The 24,533-nt window shown below is 56.7% G+C and overlaps 9 protein-coding genes across 9 annotated transcripts; 4 read left to right on the forward strand and 5 right to left on the reverse strand.

Annotated features, from left to right (window-relative positions):
- Positions 1-978: 978 nt before the first annotated feature.
- BCV69DRAFT_285222 (hypothetical protein) lies at positions 979-4,691 on the forward strand. Its single transcript, XM_025493322.1, has 2 exons — positions 979-1,443; positions 1,529-4,691. Exons 1-2 carry the CDS (start codon positions 1,255-1,257, stop codon positions 4,580-4,582), a joined length of 3,243 nt encoding a protein of 1,080 aa, XP_025345400.1. The 5' UTR covers positions 979-1,254; the 3' UTR covers positions 4,583-4,691.
- Positions 4,692-4,933: 242 nt separating this feature from the next.
- Positions 4,934-5,790, reverse strand: BCV69DRAFT_79515 (hypothetical protein). Its single transcript, XM_025495536.1, has 2 exons — positions 5,311-5,790; positions 4,934-5,181 (listed from the first exon to the last, which is right to left on the reverse strand). Exons 1-2 carry the CDS (start codon positions 5,504-5,506, stop codon positions 5,114-5,116), a joined length of 264 nt encoding a protein of 87 aa, XP_025345401.1. The 5' UTR covers positions 5,507-5,790; the 3' UTR covers positions 4,934-5,113.
- Positions 5,791-6,355: 565 nt separating this feature from the next.
- Positions 6,356-8,380, forward strand: BCV69DRAFT_79531 (mannose-6-phosphate isomerase). Its single transcript, XM_025495537.1, has 2 exons — positions 6,356-6,846; positions 6,941-8,380. The coding sequence occupies exons 1-2, from the start codon at positions 6,652-6,654 to the stop codon at positions 8,321-8,323; spliced, it is 1,578 nt and encodes a 525-aa protein (XP_025345402.1). The 5' UTR covers positions 6,356-6,651; the 3' UTR covers positions 8,324-8,380.
- On the reverse strand, positions 8,381-9,096 carry BCV69DRAFT_79693 (hypothetical protein). Its single transcript, XM_025495538.1, has one exon. The coding sequence runs from the start codon at positions 8,798-8,800 to the stop codon at positions 8,438-8,440; it is 363 nt and encodes a 120-aa protein (XP_025345403.1). The 5' UTR covers positions 8,801-9,096; the 3' UTR covers positions 8,381-8,437.
- BCV69DRAFT_79493 (hypothetical protein) lies at positions 8,891-10,082 on the reverse strand. The gene is made up of 4 exons (XM_025495535.1): positions 9,985-10,082; positions 9,778-9,879; positions 9,192-9,692; positions 8,891-9,088 (listed from the first exon to the last, which is right to left on the reverse strand). The coding sequence occupies exons 1-4, from the start codon at positions 10,000-10,002 to the stop codon at positions 8,981-8,983; spliced, it is 729 nt and encodes a 242-aa protein (XP_025345404.1). The 5' UTR covers positions 10,003-10,082; the 3' UTR covers positions 8,891-8,980.
- A 462-nt stretch (positions 10,083-10,544) lies between these two features.
- Positions 10,545-14,289, reverse strand: BCV69DRAFT_274083 (ATP-dependent protease La; the record flags this gene model as incomplete). The annotated part of the gene is made up of 2 exons (XM_025491028.1): positions 10,545-14,042; positions 14,145-14,289. 2 exons carry the CDS (start codon positions 14,287-14,289, stop codon positions 10,696-10,698), a joined length of 3,492 nt encoding a protein of 1,163 aa, XP_025345405.1. The 3' UTR covers positions 10,545-10,695.
- Positions 14,290-14,951: 662 nt separating this feature from the next.
- On the forward strand, positions 14,952-17,656 carry BCV69DRAFT_301385 (hypothetical protein; the record flags this gene model as incomplete). Its single annotated transcript, XM_025494554.1, has 2 exons — positions 14,952-16,093; positions 16,168-17,656. The coding sequence occupies 2 exons, from the start codon at positions 14,952-14,954 to the stop codon at positions 17,654-17,656; spliced, it is 2,631 nt and encodes an 876-aa protein (XP_025345406.1).
- Positions 17,657-17,937: 281 nt separating this feature from the next.
- Positions 17,938-22,770, forward strand: BCV69DRAFT_79734 (hypothetical protein). Its single transcript, XM_025495539.1, has one exon. It carries the CDS (start codon positions 18,355-18,357, stop codon positions 22,609-22,611), a length of 4,257 nt encoding a protein of 1,418 aa, XP_025345407.1. The 5' UTR covers positions 17,938-18,354; the 3' UTR covers positions 22,612-22,770.
- Positions 22,771-23,141: 371 nt separating this feature from the next.
- Positions 23,142-24,093, reverse strand: BCV69DRAFT_238523 (hypothetical protein; the record flags this gene model as incomplete). Its single annotated transcript, XM_025489961.1, has 2 exons — positions 23,142-23,333; positions 23,494-24,093. Coding segments are annotated over 2 exons (792 nt in total), but the record flags the coding sequence as incomplete, so codon positions are not given.
- Positions 24,094-24,533: the final 440 nt, after the last annotated feature.

Genomic DNA, 24,533 nt, shown 5'->3' on the forward strand with positions numbered 1-24,533 from the left:
TGTCGACGTCTGCCGCCGATGTTCACTCGTATGCCTCTGCGCCTGGTCTGGGACCACAACATGCTCAGCAAATGCAAGGCACTTGGCGCTCGCAGCAAGGTCCCGGGTCTGTCCCAATGTCGGGTCCCAGTCAATCCTACCCCTCTTACAGGCCCAACATGTCCGGCCACACTAGCCAAGACCTCTACAGTTCTCCTGGTCATGTCACCTTCAGCTCAGGAGCAAGCTATGAGATCTCTCGAGACGCCGCATCTCAGCATTCAGTCCAGCAAGCAGCCGCTTACCACCAGCAGCCTGGCTCCTATTACACTACTGCCCCTTACGATCTCTCTGAACGACCTTGGAGGCACGAAAGGGAGTAAGCACTGCAACAATGATGTTCGCGTGCGCTCCTGGTACGGTCATACCCACGTTGAAGCTAGAAGAGCACCGCCACGTACCCCTGTCAGCCAGAGCTGCTAGTCACGCCGCTGTGCGACCTGTCCCACTTGATCAATACTCTAGACTGCCCTTTCCTTGGTCAACTTCATCCCCGATTGCGCTTCTCATTTTCACATCTGTTGTATTTCTTCTCATCGTTCTTTCATCGTCACCTTCCATCGCTCGGTCTTTGTCTCTCTGTCACTCACCCTCCCATACGCTTCCTGCTCTAGTGTCCATTTCCTCATACCCCGCCTCCTCTAGATTGCCTCGTCTTTCAATCCTTGTCCAGCTGCTTTTCTTTAGATGTGCTTCCCAATTTAGATGCACTTGATGATCCATTAATCTAACTCCTCTGTGAGATCTCATTCCCAACTACTTTCTGGACTGTTCGCAATGAGTACGAGGATGGTTGAGTGAGAGCGAAGGGAGGCGGCGCCCCTCCCCACCTCGGGCCGGGCCAAGCAAACCAACCCCGCGGTGTCCCGGCGCAGAGCAACACTGGTCCGCACGGCAGGCGCGCCCAATGCACACTCCATGGATGTGATGCACTCTACGCCCTTGTTGCCCCTTTCTTCCTCGCCTCGCCTGCCTCTGTCTCCTCCTTTCCCCTCCTCCTTCTCATCTTTACTGCCGTCTGGGAACATCCCCCCTTGATCCCCTTGCGTGTCGGTGTTGCCCCTGGAGGCTGCTTGCAATCTCCTCTCATCACACCCTGGAGATCCGCAACAGTATACCGCCCACGCCTAGTCACTCCTACCACCTCACCCGCATCTCTCACTCGACAAGGTAGCACCAGATACAGATCTCATACCACACTTCTACAAGGGTACAATGGCAGAGTCAGCAGGTGATGCCCCTGAGCGTCCAGGCGCTGCTGTTACATCGCCTCCCCCACCCGCCCCTTCTTCGGACAATGGGCCATCCTCGTCCCAGACTTCCATCAAGAAGTTGGCTAGTAGCGAGAGTGAGGACGCTAAGCCCGTAGCGCCGCCGTCTGGTACATCTGCAGCAGAGGCAAAGGTGAGCGGGCTAGGTTAAAGTGAGACCAGTCTCAGCCTTTGTGAAGCTCACTAACATTGAGACCCCTTGCCTTCTCCACCTTTAGAAACCCCTCACCACCAACAGCACGACCAATGCCACCACTGCCACCGCCAAACCGCCAGCTACCGCTCGTCGCATCAGTACAGTTGGCACCACAACAGCCGGCGCTGCCAAGGTGGCTCCCCGCTCGTCGGTGGCTCCTGGCGCGTCTCGAGCCACGGGCCCTACGGCAGCGGCAGCCGCTCGCGCTGGAGGCACCACGACTACCGGTCGCCCGTCCGTCGCACCTTCGTCTTCTAGCTCCAAGCCACCAATGTCTTCTGTCACCGCCGCCAGAAGACCTTCTGCTGCTGCCACTACTAGCGCTGTAGCCACCACCACGGCCACCGCACGACCTACAGGTACAGGGGCTACTCCCGTCAAGAAGCCCATCGGCACCACGGCGAGTACCCGACCTCCTCTTGCTGGTCCCAGGAGCTCTGGTGCGCCTTCCACTGCTCCTGCTCCTGCCTCAGCTGCAGGTCGGGCAGGAAGCGTCACCAGTAGTCGAGCTGGGGGGACCGCTGCTTCCACGACTGCTCGACCTGCTGTTTCCAGTCGGCCATCGATCGCTAGCTCTTCTGGAACATCTACAACTGGAGCCAAGAAGATGGTCACCGCTGTAGAGCTCAAGGAGCGCCTGACCAAGACGGAGGCCGATCTGGCTGAGAGTCAAGAGCAGCTCATTCGGCTTCGTGAAGAGCTCGAGGCCAAGGAAGAAGAGCTCTTGAAGAAGACGCATGCATTGGACGTTGCCGAGGCCAAGGCCTCCAGCGGCGGAGCGACGAGAGAAGCTGGTGCGAAGAGCACAGATGCAAAGGCAGCTTCAGATGAGGCCAAAGAAGTGGAAGAGCTATCTGCCAAGCTGGCAGAAAAGGGGGCGCAAATCGAGTCTCTTCGAAGCGAACTTGCTGCCATCAAGGATGCTAAGAATGGTGAGAAGCAGGCAGAGCTCAAAGACGCTCTAGAACGGGCGAAGAGTCTCACTCAGGAGCTGGAGAGCACCAGAAAGTCCCTCGTGGAAGCCGAGAAGAAGGCGCAAGAGGCCTCTGCTGCACCGAAAGAAGATCCGGAGGCCGTCAAGGAGCTTCAGAGCGCTCGTGAGGCAGTCAAGGCCCTCGAAGCCCAAGTGTCATCACTCGAGGAGCAAAAGGCAGACCAGGAGAGGACCACAAAGGGTCATTCTGATGAAGCTGATGGACTCAAGAGTAAGCTCAAGGCACTCGAAGACGAGCTGGCGCTGGCTCAAAAGGCTTCGGAGGGAGACAAGGGCAAGGCTGCCGAAGACGTCAAGAGCAAGGACGAAGAGATTGCAAGGCTTCGACAAGAAGCCTCTCGACTCGAAGAGGCTGCCAAGAGCTCTCAAGAGGAGCATCAGAAGCAAGTCGCAGAGGCTATAGCCACTGCAGAGGAAGCCGCTCGAAGGAAGTCGGACGAGTCTCATGCCGATGAATACGAGAAGCTCAAGGCAGAGCTGGGACGCGCTCTCTCTTCTGCCACCTCACACCAATCCAGAGCGGTCGACGAAGCTCTGCAGAGGCAAGCTCATGAGCATCAAGTGGCTCTGACCAAGGCGGTTCAAGAGGCCGAGGCTAGACTCAAGAGCACTCTTGCTGACGAACACCAGTCCGCCCTTCTCGATGTGCAGGCAGCGCACGGCACTGCCTTGAGTAAGCTCAGGGACGAGCTTGATGCGAAGAAGAAGGTCGAAGAAGACGATGCAAAGAAGGCTGGCGACCAGAACAACGAAGCGCAGGCTGCCTTGCAGAAGAAGTTGTCGGAGCTGCAGAGTGAGCACGAAGCCAAGCTCAAGGCGGCAGAAGAGGCATTCGAGCAGCGATTGACTCAGAAGATTGCCGAAGTCACGGCGGAAATCGAGAAGAGCCATGCTGGCAAGCTGCGCGAGCTCGAAGAGCAGAGCAATGGTCAGCTCGAAGACTTGAAGCAGCAGCACACCGCACGGATCGACGCAATTACGACTGAGCATGTCGAGAAGAACAAGTCCATCACGGCTGATCACGACCAGAAGATTAAAACTCTTACTGCTGGGCATGATGACCAGATCAAATCACTGAGGGCTGAACACGACAGGAAGCTCAGCGATGCTGCCAATGCTGGAGACTCTTCCAGCGCTGCGTTTAGGGCTGAGGCTGAAGCGGCAAAGCAAGAGCTTGAAAAGACGACGGCTGAGCTGAAGAAGCTCTCGGATCAGAAGGCCGAGGCTGACAAGCAGGTCACGTCATTGGAGCAATCTCTCGCCGATGTCAACAAATCCTTTGCTGAAGCGAAAAAGACCGCCGTGGACCCCGAGGAGGTAAAGAAGCTCCGTCAGCAACTCAAGGAGAGCCAACGCGAGGCCCAAGATCATCAGAATGCACTGCAACAGGTCAATCAGATGTTTGCCGAGCAGATGCAGATGCAAGACAAGGAGAACAGTGCCCGTGTCGAGAAGATGGACAAGGAGAGGGGCGAGCAGACCAGAGCTCTTGCTGAGAAGCGAGCGCAGGAGATTGGAGAGATGAGAAGAGCACACGAGATTGAAATTGCCAAGATTCAAAAGAAGCACGAAGATGGTCTGCAGCTCCTCAACAAGAAGCAGACGGACACGGTCAAGCAACTTTCCACTCTGCAGGAAAAGTTCCGAGCGGTGGAACGAGATAGGGACGAGGCGCGTCGTCGAGCTGCCGAAGTGGCCGAGGAGCTCAAGAATGTCGCTGCTGCCTCGGCCAATGGGAATGCTTCTGGTCCACAGGCACCCGATGCAAGCGAACTGGAGGTGCTTCACAGTAAGCATAATGCCCGTGTGCAGGAATTGGCCAAGACGCATTCGGAGCGCGTGACTGCCCTCGAGGCTCAGCTCAAGTCTTCACAGGAGAGGGTGTACAGTCTGGAAAAGGATTTGGAGGGCAAGAAGATGGAGTTGCAACTCTTGCTGCAAGAGGGAGGAGGAGGAGGAGGAGCGGCACAGCAGAATGGCAATCCGCAAGTTGAAGCCGGGGTGCGTGCGGACAAGTTGAGGGAGGAAATTGGAGGCATTGAGGGCAAGTTGAGGGAGAGGGGCGTTGAGGTGGGACCTTAGGCGATGAGAAGGCAGAACAAAGAGCGATAGATTACCCCAGACGTCCTGACTTTTACCGACAGTCTCTCTTTCTACAAAAACAATACCAATTCTATTTCATCCCCTTCTCGAAGACTACCTCGTCTCAGCTATTGGTCCGAACCTTTCGCTTCCTGAGCAGTTGTCCGACTGAAGTCTTACTCTTGTGGACCTCTTCTGCTCCGCTCTGCCCAGGTGTCGTGACTCGTCGTGCCCTTTGGCCTTTGACGCAAGGCCCCGTTGGCCCTAAGAGATTGCAGCGCGAGCTCAATGTCGCTGTCTACCCCAGCCGAACTATTGACCTTGTGAGCGGAATGGCCGTTGAGCTGATGTCTCTCGACTTGTGAAAATCTCTTCTTTGTCCTTGAAGACTGCGCCTCGAGAGAGATTTCAGTGGTGGGCAAGCGAGGTCTGCGCCTGGGTCCGCATCTGCGCTGTTCGCAGGGGTCTCAGGTAAGACGGTGTGGGTGGTGCCCGCCCCTTCACTTGGTAGGCAAGGAAACATCAGCGGGCTCAATCGTCTTGTACATATCGCCGCCGGAGTGTGCGATACTTCTTCAGGGAGTAGAGCGTCTCGGTCTCTGTTGTGAGCGAGGTCCATGGAGGGAGAAAGGGTGAGCATCACCTTGTCCACTCCCCTCTTAGTGGATCTACCAGTCTCCCACCTTTCCCCCCCACCCCTCTCCCCTTGTCCTCTACAAGCAACTGACCTTTATAAATCCACTCTCCCAATTTCAACCATTTCCTCACCTCTTCCTCCTCTGTAGCAGCAGCATTTCGTCTACTCGCTGCACGTAGCTTTCCAAGAAAGTCATAGGAGGGTTCAGGATAGTCACGACCGAGGCGGTGGAGGCGCTTGTAGAGATTGATGGCTGCGGGCCGGAGAGGATGGCCGAGGGGCGGCATGTTGGGAGAAGGACGTAGAGAGCAGAGGAGGGAAGGGGGAGCTGCAAATGGAGGGAGTGGAGGGGGAAGATGTCCTAATGTACACGGGCCGGGAAGCTTACCCCTCGTGTCAGTGCCGGTACCGGAAGCGGAAGCGGAAGGAGGAGCGCGGCTCCGATTTCGAGCAGACTAGGCGCGAGGGTGACCTTTACCTTGTTTGGTCTTGTTTGTTAAGGACTGCTCTGCTACTCTTGGGTGAGTACTTAAGCATTGATAGATAATGCCTCTGTCAGAAAAGGAACTTCGCTTCTTTCACAACACTTGCATCTCCTCGCTCTCGCTTGTCCACTTCTTGCTGTCGGACGCTATCGGAGCCGAGCTGGAGCGAACCATCGGACAGTGAGTATCTCCGTTCCGCTCGCCTGCCAGATGAAGCTTGAGGGGGCAGGCAGTGCCACGTGCAGCTTGTCGCGTTGCGTCCCACTCGACGTCGGGGTGAAGTTTACCCGCGGCATCCGGCTGTTGCACTGTCCTGGTACGTTCCGGGTGGCTTTTTTGGTCTGGCCTGCAGAAGAGTAGAGTAGCCGGTATCCCCGCCCCACACAGCCTTGACTGGAGCAACAATAACCTTCCTTTGCAAGTGATACTGACAAGACTTGCTTCCCCACACTCATACTGGTATCGTCTGCAGCATCCGCCGTAGTCATTGAGCCTAGCCCTAGACAGCCTACACTCGCTCCTGGTCCGGACATCAACGCTTCCAAGGGTGCACCTGACCACGCTCGAACCTCACCCCGTGCATACCATTCCTACCAGAGCTGAGCTGCGTATACATCGTCAGAATCAGAACGGACCATCCATTCTGGCATCAGCAGTATCATACAACTTCGCTCCATCGACGCTTCACACGCCTTGCCACTTCGCACTCCCGCACCAAGGCATCACTTGCCGCCATAGCTGCCCACTATACGCCCGAAGGGCAGCGCTCGGGTGATTACCACAGCTCGAAGCCCGAAGCAGCCATCACATCATCACAGCACCGCAAGTCTTCGGCGAGCTCAATCAAGACACTACCGCTTCGACGTCTCTCTGCTGTGCAAGCTCACCTCACCTCGACGTCCACTTCATCCGGATCCACCTTGAACACTCCCACAGCTGCTGCGAGCATGCCTACCTCGATCTCTTCCAGCAAGAGCGCCTATGGCCCTTCCGGCCCCTTTGGGCGAGCCTTCCAAATAGCACCGGGTGTGCAGAACTATGATTGGGGAATCACCGGCAAGAATGGGAGTCTTGTGGCCGTGTATGGGCAGGCTACCGAGCAGCTGGAGATGAAAGTCGAGGATGACAAGCCGTACGCTGAGGTGAGTCGCTTCAGGAGCTGGAGCTGGAGAGGAAGTATGACACACTGACCATAGTCTTCTCTTCTTGAACCATGATTGACCTGTCCCACCATAGCTGTGGATGGGAACCCACCCCACTCTCCCCTCCACCATCATCCCTCCCCCCGGATCATCCTCGTCCTCGTCCAACGGCAGCTCCTCTGCAGTCACCCTCTCCTCCTACCTCAACGAGTATCCTGCCCTCCTTGGTCAGAAGGTTGTAGACCGCTACGGCACAGGCCTCACCCGCAATGGAGGCAAGAAGTCCTCTGATGGCAAGCAAGAGGATGTTGGTGCTCTCCCCTTTCTCTTCAAAGTCCTTTCTGCGGGCAAAGCCCTCAGTATCCAAGCTCACCCAGACAAGGAATTGGCCAAGAAGTTGCATTCGGAGAAGCCAAAGTCGTACAAGGACGATAATCACAAGCCGGAAATGGCGATTGCCCTCACTCCCTTTGAGGGATTCTGTGGCTTCCGCCCATTGCAGGAGATTGTGCACTTCTTGGAGGTGGTACCGGAGCTGCGCGAGCTGGTGAGACCTTCAGACGACTTCCTCGCCCAAGTAGGCAAGGTAGCAGATAGCAATAGTGAATCCTCATCGGAGGAAGAGCGCAAGAAGTACCTACGGCAGATTTTCAGTCCACTGATGAAGGCGGACAGCAGCAATGTAGAGAAGCAAGCCAGCGCACTCGTCGAGCGGTACAGCTCTGCCCTCTCTTCCTCGTCGAGCCTGGAAGTTCCCACAGCTCTAGCCAAGCTAGTCTGCAAGCTCAACTCTCAATTCCCAGGCGACGTAGGCATCTTCTGCTCCTTTATTCTAAACGTCGTCCATTTGCATCCCGGCCAAGCAATGTTCCTCGGAGCAAACGAGCCGCACGCTTACATTCAGGGAAACATCATCGAGTGCATGGCCGCTAGCGACAATGTTGTTCGCGCTGGCCTGACACCAAAGGAGAGGGACGTGGATGTACTTGTGGATATGCTCACCTACTCCCATGCCGGACCGGAGAAACAACTCTTGCGTCCGAGGGAGTTTCTGCCCTTGGAGGGGAGCGAGACCTACTCATTGTACAGCAGCGAGGAGGACAAGGAAGGAGGAGGAAAGGAAGTGCCTTCTCTCCTCTACGACCCGCCCATTGAGGAGTTCTCCGTTGTGGGAACACACCTCGCTCCAGGTCAAGTGGAAAAGCAACGTGCCCTGCAAGGCCCCTCTTTACTCATTCACACTTCCGGTAAAGGCAAACTCACTGCCACTTTTCCTACTTCTAGCCAGCCGTCAAAAGGCACACAGAGCGATGATGGCTCCGGCGGTGGTGGGAGCGTCTCCTTCGACCTCGACGCACCAGGCAAGGTCTTCTTCATTGGTGCAGACACGCGCATAGACCTCTGTGCTGCCGAGGGGGAGAAGGAGAAGCTCGGCGTCTTCAGAGCTTTCCTCGAGGTATCTGGGACTGACTCCTAGGCCGCCAGGAAAGACAGCAAGGCATGGGAGAGGGCGAATGGAGGGTTCTGTCATACGCTGCTGTCTACCCATCTATCTGGTTATCTTTATATCGTTTCTTTCATCTAATTACTATTACAAAGTGATCAATCGACTGACCGACTGACCGAAGGTCCCACGCACGGAACGGGCATCGCCATCGTCCTGACCGCACATCTGCTTGTCTGCGATCAAAGCAAAGATGGTGGCGGAGGCGTAGAGGACTGGCTGGAAAGAGGAGTATATGTGCAGGTATGCTGCTGCTGCTGCTGCGAATGCAAAGTAGCGGGTTGTGGCCAAGACACCGGAGGAAGAGAGGGGGTGGTGGGCTGATGAATGGATGAAAGGTCGAGTGGGAAGGTAGGGATTGAGGATGCTGCTGCTGCTGCTGCTTTCAAACGAAGCAAAGCTGACCACCAGGGAGAGCTTTAACAGCAAGCAGGCCACCCATTTGCCCATCTTGTCCCTGCTTGTCAGCCTATCTTGCCCGCTATTGCTGTTGTCCGTTCTCGCAAGTAATCCGTCGCTCAGACTGTAGCGAAGTTGCGCTCCTCGATAGAGAGAGCGTGTGTCCCACTTTCGGCCTTGTTTCTGTACCGCTTCATCCTCCTTCGGCCTACGAGGACAGCACCATGGTGTTCACCACTCGAACTCGGTATTGCATCGGGAGAAGAGGTAGTCCCGCCCATCGATGTTGGCAACGCCATCGCGGAGGATGCACTTCCATCTGTTCCTTACTCGATTCACCTGCGAGAAGGGGAGACGACAGTGGCAAATGCAATCGGGGATGTCAGCATGAGTTATCACAGATCCGCCGTTGAGGCCATTCGTCATTACCAACTCCACACACCTTGTCGTACAAGCAGAGGACTGTATCTCCATCAAGCGCCTCTCCTCCTCCTTCTCCAGCAGCATTTTCCTCATCATCCGAATCGTCCAGATCGCTACCAATCTCATCGCTGTTGCTCTCTGGCTGCTTGCGCTTCTCCCCCGCCTTTTGACTGCCAGCTGGTCCGTCCTCACCTCCACTGCCGTCTACGCCGTCGTGTCCATTTGAGCGGGCATGAGTAGCATCGTGTCCACCTTCTGTTCTGCGGGCTTTACTACTGCCGCTGCCGCCAGCGGCTGAAGATGAGCCAGCAGCAGCAGAAGTAGCTGTGGCGGCTTGATCACCACTGGAAGGACCCTCTCCGGCATGATCCTCTAGCTTGGGCTTCACGTCGTCGCCGGTCTTCTTGTCCTCTCCAGCGCCTGCACCATTGTTCCCCGCTGGACGACGAGGTGCTCTGGGCGGGACAGCTGCTCCTTCGAAGTCTGTGACGCCAGTTGCTACTAAACGAGCTTCCCAGGACTATTAATTGGAGTGGAAGAGAAGAGAAGGGCGCAACAAGCTCAGTACTGCAATAATTGAGGGGGTTATGAGTGTGGAGACGTACCCTCTGCAGTTCCTCCAAGACTTCCTTCTCGATTCCCATCTCCTCAAAGTCTTGTCGGACGTTGGCAATGACATCGTCGATTACCGCTCGATATGTACCAGACTAGTAGTGCAAAATTCGAGAGGAGGATAGTGAGCTTGCTACTCTCCTCCACACCTACACATACATCAGGACCTATCTCCGCCAAGGGCAGTACGGTTTGCTCACCACAATCTTATTGCTCATCTCGACGACTACTGAGTCTGTTCTAATCAGTCCCAGCCTCAGTTCCTACCACGTCTTCGATCGATGGATGGATTACAGTCAAGATGCGGCGATACGCAACTCGGAAGGACTCTTGTCTTGCCGCTTAGCTCCGGGCTGGGCAGCGTAAGATCTCGCACCCACTAGCACCACTCGCTTCGATCGAGGCCTGGCTGACGAGGTCGGTAGAACAGACTGCTACGGTAATGATCAAGGTAACGTCGTACGTCGTAGCTCGCAAAGGACGAGGCTAAGCGCAGGGGAGCGAGATTGATGAGGTGAGGATGCTGAGGGCTGCCTATATATACTCTGGGATGAGGGGGGGACGACTTGGCCCACACGAGGGGCGCGGGCGGACGCACGCCCACAGGGTCCAGTGCGCGGTGCCTCAGGCGGAACGAACGTAGGCAAGGCGTACAGCAGCATGACATCGTTGCATAGGATCGCTATGGCCACGGTGACAACACAGTGAGACGCTCAAACAATACCTCTGGGACAGATGCACAGGGAGAGAGCTCAGAACAGTATCTGGTGATGTGAGTAGTGCTAATGTTTGTAGGTGGCAGGGCAAGGAGCATGCCAGTAAAAGTTGGACAACAAGATATGGACCGTGCAAGCGATTCTCCCATTCCCTTCCTGATCTCTGTGTTTCTGTCTCATCTCTCATCTAAGTCTTCAATTCACCGGCTGATCCTTGTTCGCCCCGTCCTCCCCCTTGGTTGGCTCAGGCGCCGAAGGGCTCGAGGCAGTCTGTGCATCCCTCTCCCTCTGTTCCTCCTCTTTTCTCTCCTTCTCCTCGTTCTCCTCTTCCGCCTTCATCTCCCTCGCCCGTTGACTCCAAGCCCCCTCTCCAAAGGCCACCTCTAGAGCACTCCAGACGTTTCCAACATAGTGAATTTCCATGGCTTTGCGCACGTTCTCTGGCACGTCAGTCTCCACGTTTGACCGATTGGCCAGCGGGAGGATGAGCGTCTTGATCCCAGAGCGATGTGCAGCTAGGAGCTTCTCCTTGAGTCCACCCACGGGGAGGACCATGCCACGCAGAGAGACTTCACCGGTCATGGCCAGGTCTGGCTTGATCAGCTTGTCGGTCAACAAGCTCGTTAGAGACACCACAAATGCCACACCTGCGCTAGGCCCTTCCTTGCCGATGGAGCCCTCGGGCATGTGCAGATGGACATTGCGACCCTCTAGGATGTTCGTCTTCTCGTCGGGCGCTAGACCAAGGGAGTATCCGTTGGACTTGAGGAACGAGAGAGCAATGTTGGCCGACTCTTTGATCACCTCGCCGAGCTTACCAGTGAGCTGGATCGAACCACCGGAGCCTTCCTTGGATGGCAGCAGAGTCGTCTCAATGGGCATCAGCGAGCCGGAACCGTTGCCGAGATAGCCGAGACCGTTGGCGACACCCGACGGCATGTTGCGGGTGAAGAGACGGTCCTTGTAGTGGGCCGGAGGGCCCAAATACTCCTTGAGCGACTCGATGGTGATGGTTACATTCACGGAAGGAGGCACCTCCATCGGCTTTCTTTCCTCCGTAGTGGTCTTCGGAGGAGGAGAGGGCGGAGCGTCCCGAGCAGGAACTTTGTTGTCTGCCTCTGCTTCGCTTGGCTCATTCTGGCCAGCAATGCTAGAGACCTTCGAGTCGGACGGCGTCGGCGGTGGCACTACGCTCTGCGCATTGCTCTCACTTCCGCCAGCCACCTTGTTCGGGTCCACCGCCTCCTCCGAAGCGGGCTGCAGCTCACCCTTCGGCTCGGGGAAGACAGTCTCACCGTGCTCCCTCACAATGTTGAATGCAATCTTACGGTATACCTTCTCTAGCAACTTCCTGAGAGATCGCACTCCACTTTCGCGAGCGTGGTTTTTGATCAAGAATTCAATCGTCTGGTCCGGCAGTGTGATGTTGGCGTTCTTCAGACCAGAAGCCTCCTTAGCTTGTGGAGCAAGGTAGCCCTTGGCGATATGCCTCTTCTCCTCCGCAGTGTATGAAGACACTTCGATCACCTCCATTCGGTCGAGGAGCGGTTGCGGGATCGTGTCCAAGGTGTTGGCAGTGCAAACGAACAGCACCCGTGACAGATCCACAGGTACGTCCATATAGTGATCGAGGAAAGAGCCGTTTTGCTCCGGATCAAGCATCTCCAGCAGCGCCGAGGAGGGATCACCATTGTGACCTCTACCGATCTTGTCAACCTCATCGATAAGCACCAGAGGGTTCTCTGTGCCGACCTTCTTCAAAGCTTGAATGGCTTTACCGGGCATGGCTCCCACGTATGTCCTTCGGTGACCCTTGATCTCAGCTACATCGGACAAACCTCCTACCGAGAAGCGGAAGAATTGGCGATCCAGCGCTCGGGAGATCGACTTTCCAATCGAAGTCTTTCCCACTCCAGGTGGGCCGACCAAACAGATGATCTTACCCTGGACAGTACCGCGCAGCTTGCCGACTGCCAGGAACTCCAGAATGCGATCCTTGACATCCTTGAGACCGTAGTGGTCATCATCGAGCACTGTGGTAGCATTCGCAATTGAGTAGTTCTCGGGCGAGTGCACGCCCCACGGGATGTTCGTAAGCCACTCCAGGTAGCCTCTTGTGACATTGAATTCGCTCGCCGCCGGCTCTAGAGTCTGCAGCTTGCTCAGCTCCTCGTCAAAGACCTTCCTGACTGCCTCTGGCATCTTGAGGCTAGCAGCCTTCTCCTTGAACTTCTCGACCATCTTGTCCTTGCCATCCGACTCGATGCCGAGCTCCTTCTTGATACCCTTGAGCTGCTCGTTGAGGAAGTACTCGCGCTGACGCTTTTGAATCTTGTCCTCGACGTCCTTGCTGATCTTCTTCTGCAGCTGGGCATTCATCAGCTCCTTCTTCAAGACAACGAGGGCCTTCTGTAGTCGCTCTTCCACATCGAGAGCCTCCAGCACATCTTGCAATTCGCCCACCTCGCCTGAGCTGACGGCAGCGGCAAAATCGGCTAGCTTCTCGGGCTCCTCAAAGACGTTTCCGGCACCCTGTGCGATTGAGAAATTGGCAATCTGGTCACGGAAGAGCGGGTTGAGCGTAGCAATATCCTTGAAGACGGAGATGAGCTCCGACTTGATGGCGCGCACGACCTGCGAGTCCTTGGGGTAAGGCTTGGCATCTAGGTTGGAGACGTTGACGAGGGAGACGGGGTAATTGCGGAGGAAGCTGGTCTGGTAAGGAGCGCCATGCGAGGGAATATGCTCAGCAGGGGAGCCCTTAGCCGCCGCTTCGGCATCAGAAGGATCCTTCGACACTACCACACCAGAGTCGCTGTCCTGATGAGCGCCATCGTCCTTTGGTGTGAGGTTGCCCCCAGCATGCTGGGGCGATCCATGAGCCGGAAGCAGCTCGTCTATGCGAATTCTACGATGCGGGTACAGCACAGCCGTAAGGCCCTCACTATCGTCGTCCTTTGCCTCGCCGTCACCAGATTTGCTGTCTTTCTTTGAGGACTGCGCTGAGAAGACGCTGGTGATCTGAGCAAAGACTCCTGTCCTGTGAACCTTGTCGAGGTTCTCGATTGTATCAGCATCACCCTCCTCATCCTTCAAGAGGAAAGCTCCAATGTATGGTTGTCCACGCTTGAGCGACTCCTTAATCGCTGCACAGACGTGTGGGTCTTTGATCACGACTGCCTTGTAGAAGCCGGGGAACAGGGGTCGGCGAGTGATAGGTAGGGCGAGGACTTGCGGGTAGACCGATGGTACCGTGGGAGAAGTGAGCTGGCGAGAAGATGAGGATTCGGACGACGAAGAGCCAGAGCTTGATCCACCTTCTGAGCCATCGCCACCCGAGGCTCCTCCAGCTGCTGCTCCATTCGCAGCAGAGGAAGCGCCAACCCCATCTGCAGCAGAGGACGATGACGATGACCTGGTCTCGGTCTCCTTGTCCTTGGTCTTCTCAGCGCTCTTACCGTCTTCTGCTTCGTCGACCTCTTCCTCTTCCCCTTCTTCGCCCTCTCTGTAGGCTCCCTTGCCCTTTGAACGAGGCTGCAAGGCTAGGGGTGAAGTGACAAAGTGGCGGCTAGTGGCGGCGAGCGTAGGGGCCTGCAACCGGGCTGCGATGGGTAGACCTCGCTGAGACAGTAATGTCGGAGCACGGGGCGAGGAATGTATCGGTCTAGATGGTGATGTTACAAAGGCCGAACAAGTGGATCGTGATGAGGAGGCAGACGATGATGGAGATGTGAGGGCGTGGCCAATGGGGCGCCTTGTTCTTGACGAGATGCGAGCTGCTGGCAGCATCTTGGCGCCACTGTTGAAAGGTGGGAGTGCAGGCAGGAAGTGACCAGGGTATGTGCCCCAGATGTAGAGGTGGCAAAGGGATGTCGATGTGGTGGGTAAGGTAAGTAAGTATGACTGGTGGTTGGTGAATGGCGAAGGCGAGGGGTCGATGCGGAAAGGAAGCTCCTCCTCTTGGCCGCGATTCTTCCAGACGTGTGGAGCTGGGCGGGACTGACGCAAGCGCTTCTTGGTGGGCGCCTCTGCTGAGTCAAGGCCTGCGCGTGGGCCCTAGAAGCGCGCCCGTATCTCCGAGGGCGAGATCACCACCACTTGGCAAGCTGAAGCGCATGGTACAGAGCGCATCGTGAGTCACGGAGAGTATAGCCCAGGCTGCTGCTCACGCCTGTCAGCGATGCTACAGCAGAGCCACTGCTGCTTGAATGGTATCACGGACTAGCAGAGACGCAGGACCGGGCCAGGCGCAAGGGTACAATCTACGGATAGAAACATGATCAGGACGCAACGAGGTACAGTATTCAGGCACGGCTGGCCCATACAGCTCAGGGCCCGGGCTCTCCCCCTTTTCCTGTCCCCTTCCCGGGTCAGACCTCTTTTGCTGGAGATGCGTCGACTTCCATCTCGTCCGGTTCTACGGACAGGTTCCTGTCTACTGATGCCCTATCATGGCGCCCCGTCCCCGTAATCGCTTGCCCGTATGGGACGACGCTGCCTCATCGAATGGCTCGGCTGCTCCAAGCACTACTCGCAGCGCTCCTTCATCTCAAGCAACGGGAGCACACAGCAGTCGACAAGCCCTCTTGAAATCGTCTGCTCTCTTCCTTCAGGAGGTCCAGACTCATTGGCCAGCAGTGCCCACCGTCGACATCGATCGGCCCTCTATTCATACCCTTGGCTCCCCTGGTAGAGTGACGGATGGCAATTTCACCCGCAATGTCCCAAAAGTGCGCTCAGCTTCCTCGACGTCTGCGTCTCGCTCCCACTCCTCCGGGCTGGCACCTCAAGACGCGCTACCGAACCCTCGCGGCGCCCCGATGGGAAGTGTGTCATCAGGCCAGCTCGCGACGGCTCACTCACATCCGCAAAGCAAATCAACCTCCGACAACAAGAGGTATGAGAACAAAAATCGCCTGTCCGTCGCGAGCAGCTTCATACACCGAGATAGCGAGGCACTGGAAGAGTTGCTGCTTGAACACGAGACGGTGGCACATGGTGTGCGCCAACAGTCGTCTCACGAATCCCTCCGTAGCTCCTATGTCGCCAGCAAGCCACAAGACCAGGGAGAAGAGCGAAAAATCAAAGAAGAACTACCAACCACCCAGGTGTTGACATACCAGGCCGAGGCTGCGTCGCAGGGACAGCCAGATGCGTCTCTCGCCTCCAGCACCGCCAAACGCCCCCATGCCGCCTCACCAGCTCATGTCGAGACCATCAAACAATCACATGGAAATCGCCGAGCGAGTCAAAGACATGCTTCTGCTTCTGCACCATCCAGCAATGGCCGCACGCGACTCTCACCAATCTGCTCTGTGCAGAACGGGTCCTCACCACCAGACTCATGCGCGCCTCAAGTCGAGGACCTGCCCCTGGTGCCTCTAGTCCCACCTTTATTGGCAGCTGAGCTGCCCTCACAGGCAGACCTGACAGCCGTATCACCCTTGGAACGTTTTGCCATCCTGGCCGGCCTCTTCTCGACCATAGTCAAGGGGTCTCAGACTAGTGTACAGCAATTTGGCAATAAGACGGTCCGGCTGAAGAGGGAGTTACGTGCGAGGCTGGAGGAGCTAAAGAGACACGAGAGCAAAAGGTGAGTAGCCCAAGAAGGCATCGGTGACACAAGTATCGCACTTTTGAGATTCACACCACCCCTGCCCGCACTAGTCGCCAAATTGATTTATCTCTCCAGAAACTCGCCGAAAAGCTTGCGGAGGTACGCAAGGACACAGACACACGCTCCATCGGCTCCAGCAAGAGCCATCGCTTCCTCTCTGGAGTCCTGCGAAGAGCTGCGGCCTCGGAAGCGAATCTTGCCATCAAGGGCAAAGAGGCACAATGGTCAGACGACCCCGGCGCGAAGCAGTACAGTGAGCGCATCCGACTAACAAGGCGGGAACTCAAGGATGTCGAAACCGAAAAGGCTGCAGTCGAGGGAGAGATGCTGCACCAAAAGTCGCGCATCCGCATGATCGAAGGTCTTCTTCCCTCTCTGGAGACACAAGTCGAGATGGCTCGAAAGAGGTTTGCGGCGTTGCGAGAGCTGGAGAACACGCTTCGAAGCATGCGCCTCAGTCTCAATCTACACAAAGCCACGGAGGAAGAAGAAGATGAGTGCCTTGCCGCACTCTCGTCGGCCTTGACCAAGCAGAGCGCGGCTGTGGAGGTGCTCAAGAAGCACGAGAGCAAGTATGAGAAGATCGTGCAGTGCGAAGACTATCTCAATGTGGCCATCGTAGCGGCAGAGCGACTTTCCGCCGTTCTCTCCAAGGTCAGTGCCAGAGCCAACGAAGCCAATGGATGTTCCAACAGCAGCAAGAAAGGCAAAGGAGCAAAGGCGAAGAGAAGTGAGGCGGAGGACTGCAAAGAGATTGCTCGCCTCAGAGCGGCTTGGGTAGGAGCATGGCAATGCGTCTACTCATCTTTGACGAGCATTAGGGGCAATACGAGTTCAGTACTCGCTGAAGGTCAGTCGGCCACAGCTACAGAAATCGACTCGCTCGCTCGTTGTGCATCACCACCTCTCAGGCGCCCCGCTTCAGCCAACACAGTCACGTGGGCCTCTATGCCCAAGATCGAACGCAAGACGACGGGAGGCATCCTCATGACCTCTGGCCAGGTATCGTTGCCTACATCGAATGGTAGCGACTCTAGTAGTGGCGGATCTTCTCCCTCTTCTCCCATAGATGACAAGCGCGCCAGCTTCGTCACTGCTCCGAGGCGATTGCACAGTACCAGCAGTGTCACCAGCTTTGCCACCTTTCGCACTGCACAGAGCTCCAATGGCGGGTCCAAAAGCGATCGCGAGCGTGTACAGGAAGGGCAGGAGGTTCTCTGCTCCTCGCAGCTCCTCGCCGCGCTGGGTCAGATCGCTCTGCTCCTCACCACTCTTGGTCCCCTGGTCCCCCCACGAGTCCTCGCCACGCCTCTAATGCTCAGCCCACTGACTCTGGCTCAACACACTGCTTCCCTGATTGCTCTGATTCAGGGATTGGAGAAGCTGCGGTGGACGTGGGACGATATCATCTCCTCGTACGAAGAGGCTGGGGAACAATTGGCCAAGGACTTGGTGGAACGGATGGGAAAGAGCGACGAGAGGAAGAGCGAGTGGTGGAGTCGAGAGGGCGAGAGAGCCGTTAGTGGCCTGGCTATGTGATCGTGACCGCAGCCGGGGCCAGGCGAGGCACTGCACGTTGATTCTATTCCTCTCTATTCGCACCCTGCTGGTCATTGCTGCTTCTTTGCCATCCTCGTCGCTTCTCATCCTGCTTCGAGCGTGAGTCGAGGTCAGAGGTTGGAACTCCGCTACGCCGAGATCTGGCGGAGTACGAATATGCCACACTCAACCATCCGAGGCGGGGGAGGAAGGAAGGAAGGTGGCTCGTGCAGAGGTGCGGGTTGATGGACTTTCGATGAACCCCCGGGGCGCAGCATGTGCGAGGGGCGACGACTCAATCCCTCAGCCTCGACACTCCGGGATCACACGAGGGAACATCCTCTCGCCATTCCTTGGCTACGTACCATCCCCTTGCTCCTCCCTTGACCCCCCCTCGCCCCTTCTTGGCCACCACGATCCTTCGATCACGCTCACTGTCTTTACCATCTTACCCCAAGCTTGCGCTGCTTCGTGTACCCTCGGTAGTGCCCTCTGCGAGGTGCAGCTACTCTGCCAGTCTACTCCTCTCGATCCTCTTAGTCTATCGCCTCGACCTCCAGTTGATCCTTTCCTTCCCTGACGATCTTTAAGTTCCCGCAAGACAAGACACGCACAACTCGGCCCCATGAAGGCCCTTTAAAAATAGCACCGCCCCCCATCCGCTCACTTTCACGAAGTAGTCGGTCCACATAATCACCATGTCCGCTGCTGCGCGTACCACCACCGTCTTGGCGGTCTCTAGGCCGGAGCAGGCTCCGGCCGCGGGCAGCAGCAGCGCGGGAAGACGAGCTTCAGCAGCCGCGGCCGCCTCTGCCTCGAGGGCGTCAGAGAGGTCTGCCTCTCGTGCGTCTGTATCCCGAGCGTCCGCCTCTCGAGCATCGGCCTCAGCCAAATCTCGTATGGCAAGCCTGGCTTCGGAGCTCTCGGCGATGCGGTCTCGCTCTTCTGTGCAGGCGGCTCGTGCCAGTCGCAGTCGGTCTTCCGAATCCGTCGCGTCCGTATCGGCTGCGAGAGCTTCACGATCTGCAGCTAGTGTCATGTCCATTTCTGAGGCCTCTGTATCATCGAAAATGGCGTCCATAGACGCTGTACTGGCCACTGCTACAGTTCCGACCGGCGAAGCGTCCGTCGCTGCCGTCTTGAGCTCCCTCACAGCTCTCACAGCCACCGCTACAGGTACAGCAGCCAGTGCCGCCCTCGTCTCCCTGGCCGACGCAGCAAGCACACTCTCCGCCCTGGCAGCAGACGAGGCCGCCTCAGCCAGCTCGATCAGCTCACAGATCAACGCTGTTACTGCTCCCGCCAATGCAGTCTCAACCACGAGCGCAATGTCCGAAACCTCCTCTCCAGGCCTCTCAGGAGGGCAGATTGCGGGTGTCGTCATAGGCGTGCTGGCAGGAGCCGTCCTCTTGCTCCTGCTGGGGCTCTTTTGCTGGAGGAGAAGACGCAAGGACAAGGGTGCAGCCGGATCCATCTTTCCTTGGCGGCAATCTGATTCGGGAAGGAAAGTCAGCGACCGCTACGCTAGCACGTGGGATGGAACAGGTGGGGAGAAGGTTTCCCATGATGAGGCGCCTCACGATCTGTGGAACGTGAACGTTGGACATCGCGGTCGTACGGAGCGAATGTATGGGACTGCCATGGGCTATCATCCCTCTGGGAGAGAAGCAGACGAGCGATGGGACGGGGACAATCTCACGAGGGGTGCACCCACCAGATTGGACAACTACCAAGAGCAAGACGCCGGAGAAGGCACTAATTTCCTTGCTTTGGACCGGAGCGAAGCAAGTGGTGACGAAGCTAATGAAGGAAATCGCACATCGAACAGGAGGCGAGGATCTCCTCAAATACGTCAAATGAACAAAGTCCCGAAGAGACCATCTAGGCAGGGCGTCTCAATGAACCCTGAGCCTTCCAAGACTCAAGATCGCGCAAGCAAGAACACTGCTGGAAGGTCTTCCCGTGGCATGAGCGCCATCGGAGGTCTCATGGGCGGACTTGTCGGTAGCGCCTTCTACCGTCGCCAGCAAACACCAGCCGCTCCACGCTTCCCAATCGAAGACGACGACGACGATGATGATCGGCTATTCGGAGATGGCGATCGTCATCTCCAGTCACGGGCTGACGGAGACAACTCAGACTTCTACTCCACGCTCGGCAATCGGCCACCAAGAGGATCCAGCGATCTTCGATACCGACAAGTGCCCGTACCTCCTCCGGCGCGACGTCCCGTCCAGACTTCTTCCAGAACCGAGAAGGGGTGGGGCGGATGGAGCGCGGCTCTGGCGGGTGTTGCTAGGAGGGCTTCTGGTGGTAGATACGGTACTGCTCGCTCTAGAGACGCTTCGCAGACACAGGACTGGTCTGACGAGGAAGACAGTGCGGACAGTGTCACTACGATTGAGGTCTGCACAGACTCTGAGGAGGACGAGGACGATGATGACGACGAGGCAGAGGAAGATGAAAGTGACGATGAGCTCAGAGACCTAGACGAGAGGAATGCCGCCTCCAAGGGACGTCAAGCCGTCTACAGCTCCTGCGCCACAATCGGCAGGAACGGCTCGAGTAGGCGTGCATCGTATGACACTGCAGGTCAATGGAGCAGCAGGCACGTAAGTGAAGACGAATATGATGAGGATGCTAGGTCCGATTACACTTCACCGACGGCTGCAGTCATGGCTCGAATGTCAAGAGATGCAAAAGGAAACAAGGTCCCTCCTTCGCGCAAGGCTCGGGACAATCCCTTCACCCGCGACAGTGCTGAAGGCGATCAACAAGCAGCTAGAGTACCCTCGCTACCGAGCGACTTCGGTGATGGAGATTTAGATATCATCGACAATGACGAGGCCCTCAGCTCCCGTCGACGCCGCTCGAGCTCAGAGACTAAACGAAAGGAGAGAGAGCGGCTGGCGGCACTAGGCACAGCTGCTGCTGGCGCTGGTGCTCTGACCGGACTCGCAGCAAAGCACCGACCCAGCAATGGTAGCACCTACTCGCGAGGCCACTACGTAGAGCCTTCCTCAAGCACTAGCGGCAGCGCAAAACCTTCTCGCCACAGCACTTTCATCAGCTCGGGTACCGATCTCCTGGGTCCAGCGGCCATTGCCAGTCGCAATAGCTCTCAGCAGCGTTATCATGGTGTTCCTGCACGGCAACATAGCCGACAGGCAAGTGATGACATTGTGGAGGAGGTGATGGACTCTGATAACGAGGACAACTACTCGGACGTTCCTCTACATCACCGAGAGCTGCGCAACCAGCTTTCAACAATTTTCAGCGAAAGCGACGGAGCTTCTGTGAATCTGAGGGAGGCGCAAAGCGATCGACGACACCGGCCCAACAGCGGTACAGCGAGCGAGGGCAGCGTGGCTCCTTTGAGTATCAAGAAGAGGAGTGCGACTTATGGCTCTGTGCCTCCCAGTCTCGCATCGCCCGCTTCTGTAGGCTCGGATGAAGTGCCGCCTGCTTACACATCGCAAGACGGCGGTGGACGCACATCTTTCACTAGGAGAGCTGCGTCAATGGAGGCGAGCAGAACCCGCACAAGACGCAGCACGAGTCCACAACGCCAGCCTTCTCAGCCTGCCGAGCCTGCAGGAGGCAGTAGTGGTGGGCTCCTCAGCGGCTTCACAGCTGGTCTGAGGAGACTCACGTCTACCCTCACGACTGCTTCGAGGAGCCCTGCGATGGGCTCGGATCAAGATCACTTTGTGGCGGAGCGAAGCACACGGCGAGACTCTGCTACGCTTCCTTCTGAAGAAAACGAGAGATCTGCTGAGGGTGTTGCAGAGAGAGCAAGTAGCAGACGAGAGGCCGCGAGACACCAATCGATCGATGGAAGTTCAGTGCCGTCAATCGGACACGCCTCGTTTGGTGTTGGCAGAGCCAAACAGAGTGCGAGCACACATAACGTCAATGGCGCTTCTAGTGAGGAAACAGTCTCCAGCGCTGCCGAGAGCTCTTCCCAATCTCTCGCTCAATCGACCATATCACGGCAAGACGGAGCAGGAGTGAGCCGCTCAACCTCGGCCTATCCCTTCCTTGACGTGGCCTCCGCCATGACTACCAGAGCGCACCGAGACGGACCATCCTCCGGCAGCGGTGAAGCCGCTTCCGATGGCGCCAGTCTCGCCAACAGCAGCTCACGACGCACAACAGGGAGCGGGCGGACAGACGCTGCTACGCGCGGATCGAGCGAGAGGCGCTCTGTACAGCGCAGCGGGACTGTCTCGACTAATGCGGCGAGTGAAGCTTCTCGCTATGGCGGTGAAGAGGGTGACGATGTAGAAGAAGCAGAGGAAGAAGCTGACGAGCAGGAGGAGGAGGAGGGACAGGAGGAACAAGATCTCACTTGGGCTGCGAACCCAGAGCACATCGATGCCAGACCGGCTCCACCGCTGCAGGCAGCTCACTACCCCAGCTCATCTCTCGGGGAAGCTGTGCTGCGTCAAGCCCGGCGCGAGGCTGGCCTGGGCGACGAGAAGGTCGCTGCTCCAGGCGAGGCTCTGCCCACTATGCCGACCGATACCACTCTTGTCAACGACGAGAAAGTCGGCCTAGGTCTGCCCACCTCGCCCGCCAAGTGGCGCCAATCACCCCGCGTCGAGACCATCTCAAAGCACGCCGTCGTCGCTGCTCTAAACCTGCAGCGTCGTGCACAGCACACCTATCAGCCCTCGCAGGACTTTTCCTTGATTTCTCCTTCGACAAGTCGTGCCTCCTTCGAGGCACCCCCACCCTCGTATGGCCTGCCGGACGTAAGGAGAGGCGCAATGCGCAATAGTCGTACGTTTGACGGGACGTGGCCCACTGCGCCGAGAGTATCCCTCTTACAGGGACACAATGGAGATGATCTCGGTAATGGGGCCCTGAGTGGGGAGAAGGAAGCCCTGCAAAGGGCTATGAGCCAGCAGGCTCCCCCGAGAAGGCAGGGTCAGGGATGGTTTGCGTATTAGCCACGTCCCTTGGATCTCTGATCGGGCTTTCACAGTGCGAGATGGGAGAAGATCTTTTCTCTATATACCAGTCTGTTTTGATTTGACGAATGTTTCCTGACGAATGATGATGGAAGTAGTATGTACAATGTCTCTGACGAATGACGAATTGATTGAAATACACGATCTCCTAAATTATCTAACGTGAGTCAGAGGCTGAGCGAACATGATCAGCGCGAGATTGGGCGGTATAAGACAATCAGTAAGCAAACACACAGCATCATCCAGCCGCTCGAGGAGCTCCCAACAGTGAGACCGAACCGGCGGCTGCCGGCTGAGATGTCAACGTCCGGATGCGAGAGGAAGTTGAACAATGGACTGTTGAGAGTAGCATTGTCTTTCAGGAGGATGTCGTACCTGTACTGGTCAGTGCTGCTCCCTCTGATGGGAGCAGGACAAGTGGAAGTCAGACACGAAATGTCAGCAGTGAGACAGGCTGTTGTCAAGACACAGATATTCTCCCAGCTCTACTGCTTCTTCATGACTCACCCTAGCGCATTGTACCACGTCACGCTGACCATGTTAGGCAGGCCAGCCTTCATTTGCGAGCTGGTCAAGTCCTGCAGCCATGCAACCCGGTTCGTAGCAGTGGTGTTGTAGTGCAGGCCCGCTTCCGCAATAATGAATCTCTTGCCTGTACCATCAGTAAATTTGTCGTGGAACGGCTTGATTGTTGAGAGGTACTGTGGATGTGTTGATGTCGAGTTATGTAGACCATGAGATGCAAACAAGGAGGGAAGTCGGTGGAGTTGCCGGGCGAGGTGAAGTCCATATTCAGCACAATTGGCATGATTCAAGCTCTGACGGCTCTGCTCTGTCCTGACTGTCCCGACCAAGACGTACCGACTTCACAGTCGCAGCAGCAGCATCGGTCGGATAGTAGTCAACCGCCACGTAGTCATACGTCGATGCATTGGGCGCCCAGATCTCATATTCAGACAAGCTGGCCATTGAAGGGCAGTACACTAGCTTCACTGCAGGTGCAATCTCCTGGCATGCTACCGAGACTTGGTAGAACGCTTCCTGGAAATCTGCAACTGCTGTAGGCCCACCGGCATAGCGCGATCCGCCATTTGCAGTAGTGTAGTAGTTCATCTCGTGAGCGAAGCGCAATCTCACCGTCACACCGGCGTCCGTAAATTGCTTCATCACTTGTGCGACGGCCTTGGCCTGGGAATTGTTGGAAGCAGTATATCCCGTCCATGCCTCTTCCGGCATCACGGCCGCCTCCAAGATCGCACCGGAAGCAACAATGTCGTCTTTGATATTCAGCAGCTGAGCTCCATCCCAGATCTTGCTTGGGTACGTCTGCGCGTACCAGCCGTACGTGGACGCATTTGCGAAGCCCGATGCTTTAAGCGCCTGGTTGAGATCCCCCAAAGGGGCAGTCGTATTGAGAGTATAATCTGGGACGAAGCCCAAGGCAAGACTCTCGACGGCTAAGAGAGCGGAAGAAGTGGGGACAGATGCAGCCATTGCGAATCGCGATCGATCTGAGGCAGTGTTCGAATGATAAGGCCACTCTCTAATGGACGAGACGGCTCAGGCTGCTGCCTTTCTTTCGCATGTGAAAGAAAAAAGGCTCAGCAAGGGTCAGAGCACTCGAGCCAGCCTCTCGAGATGGAATGCGACAGGAGATGTCGCGGAATGATAAGATCAGACAGAAAGACGCTGCCTTCCAGAGACGGTCGCAAGCGCGGAGGTATGTAGCAGCAAAAGCGCAATACCGAGGCCGAGGCTGTCACGAACGTCGATTTACCTGGAGCCTATCAGTCATAAAGGGTCCAGGCACGACGCGAGTGTGGCAGACGAGGCCAACAAACGCCACACGCATCCCGCGGGGGCAAGACTTTCGTGTCTCACAATTGTGTGCAACTTGTCGG

This window comes from Pseudomicrostroma glucosiphilum, assembly GCF_003144135.1.
Source record: "Pseudomicrostroma glucosiphilum strain MCA 4718 unplaced genomic scaffold BCV69scaffold_17, whole genome shotgun sequence".
NCBI lineage: Eukaryota > Fungi > Basidiomycota > Exobasidiomycetes > Microstromatales > Microstromataceae > Microstroma > Microstroma glucosiphilum.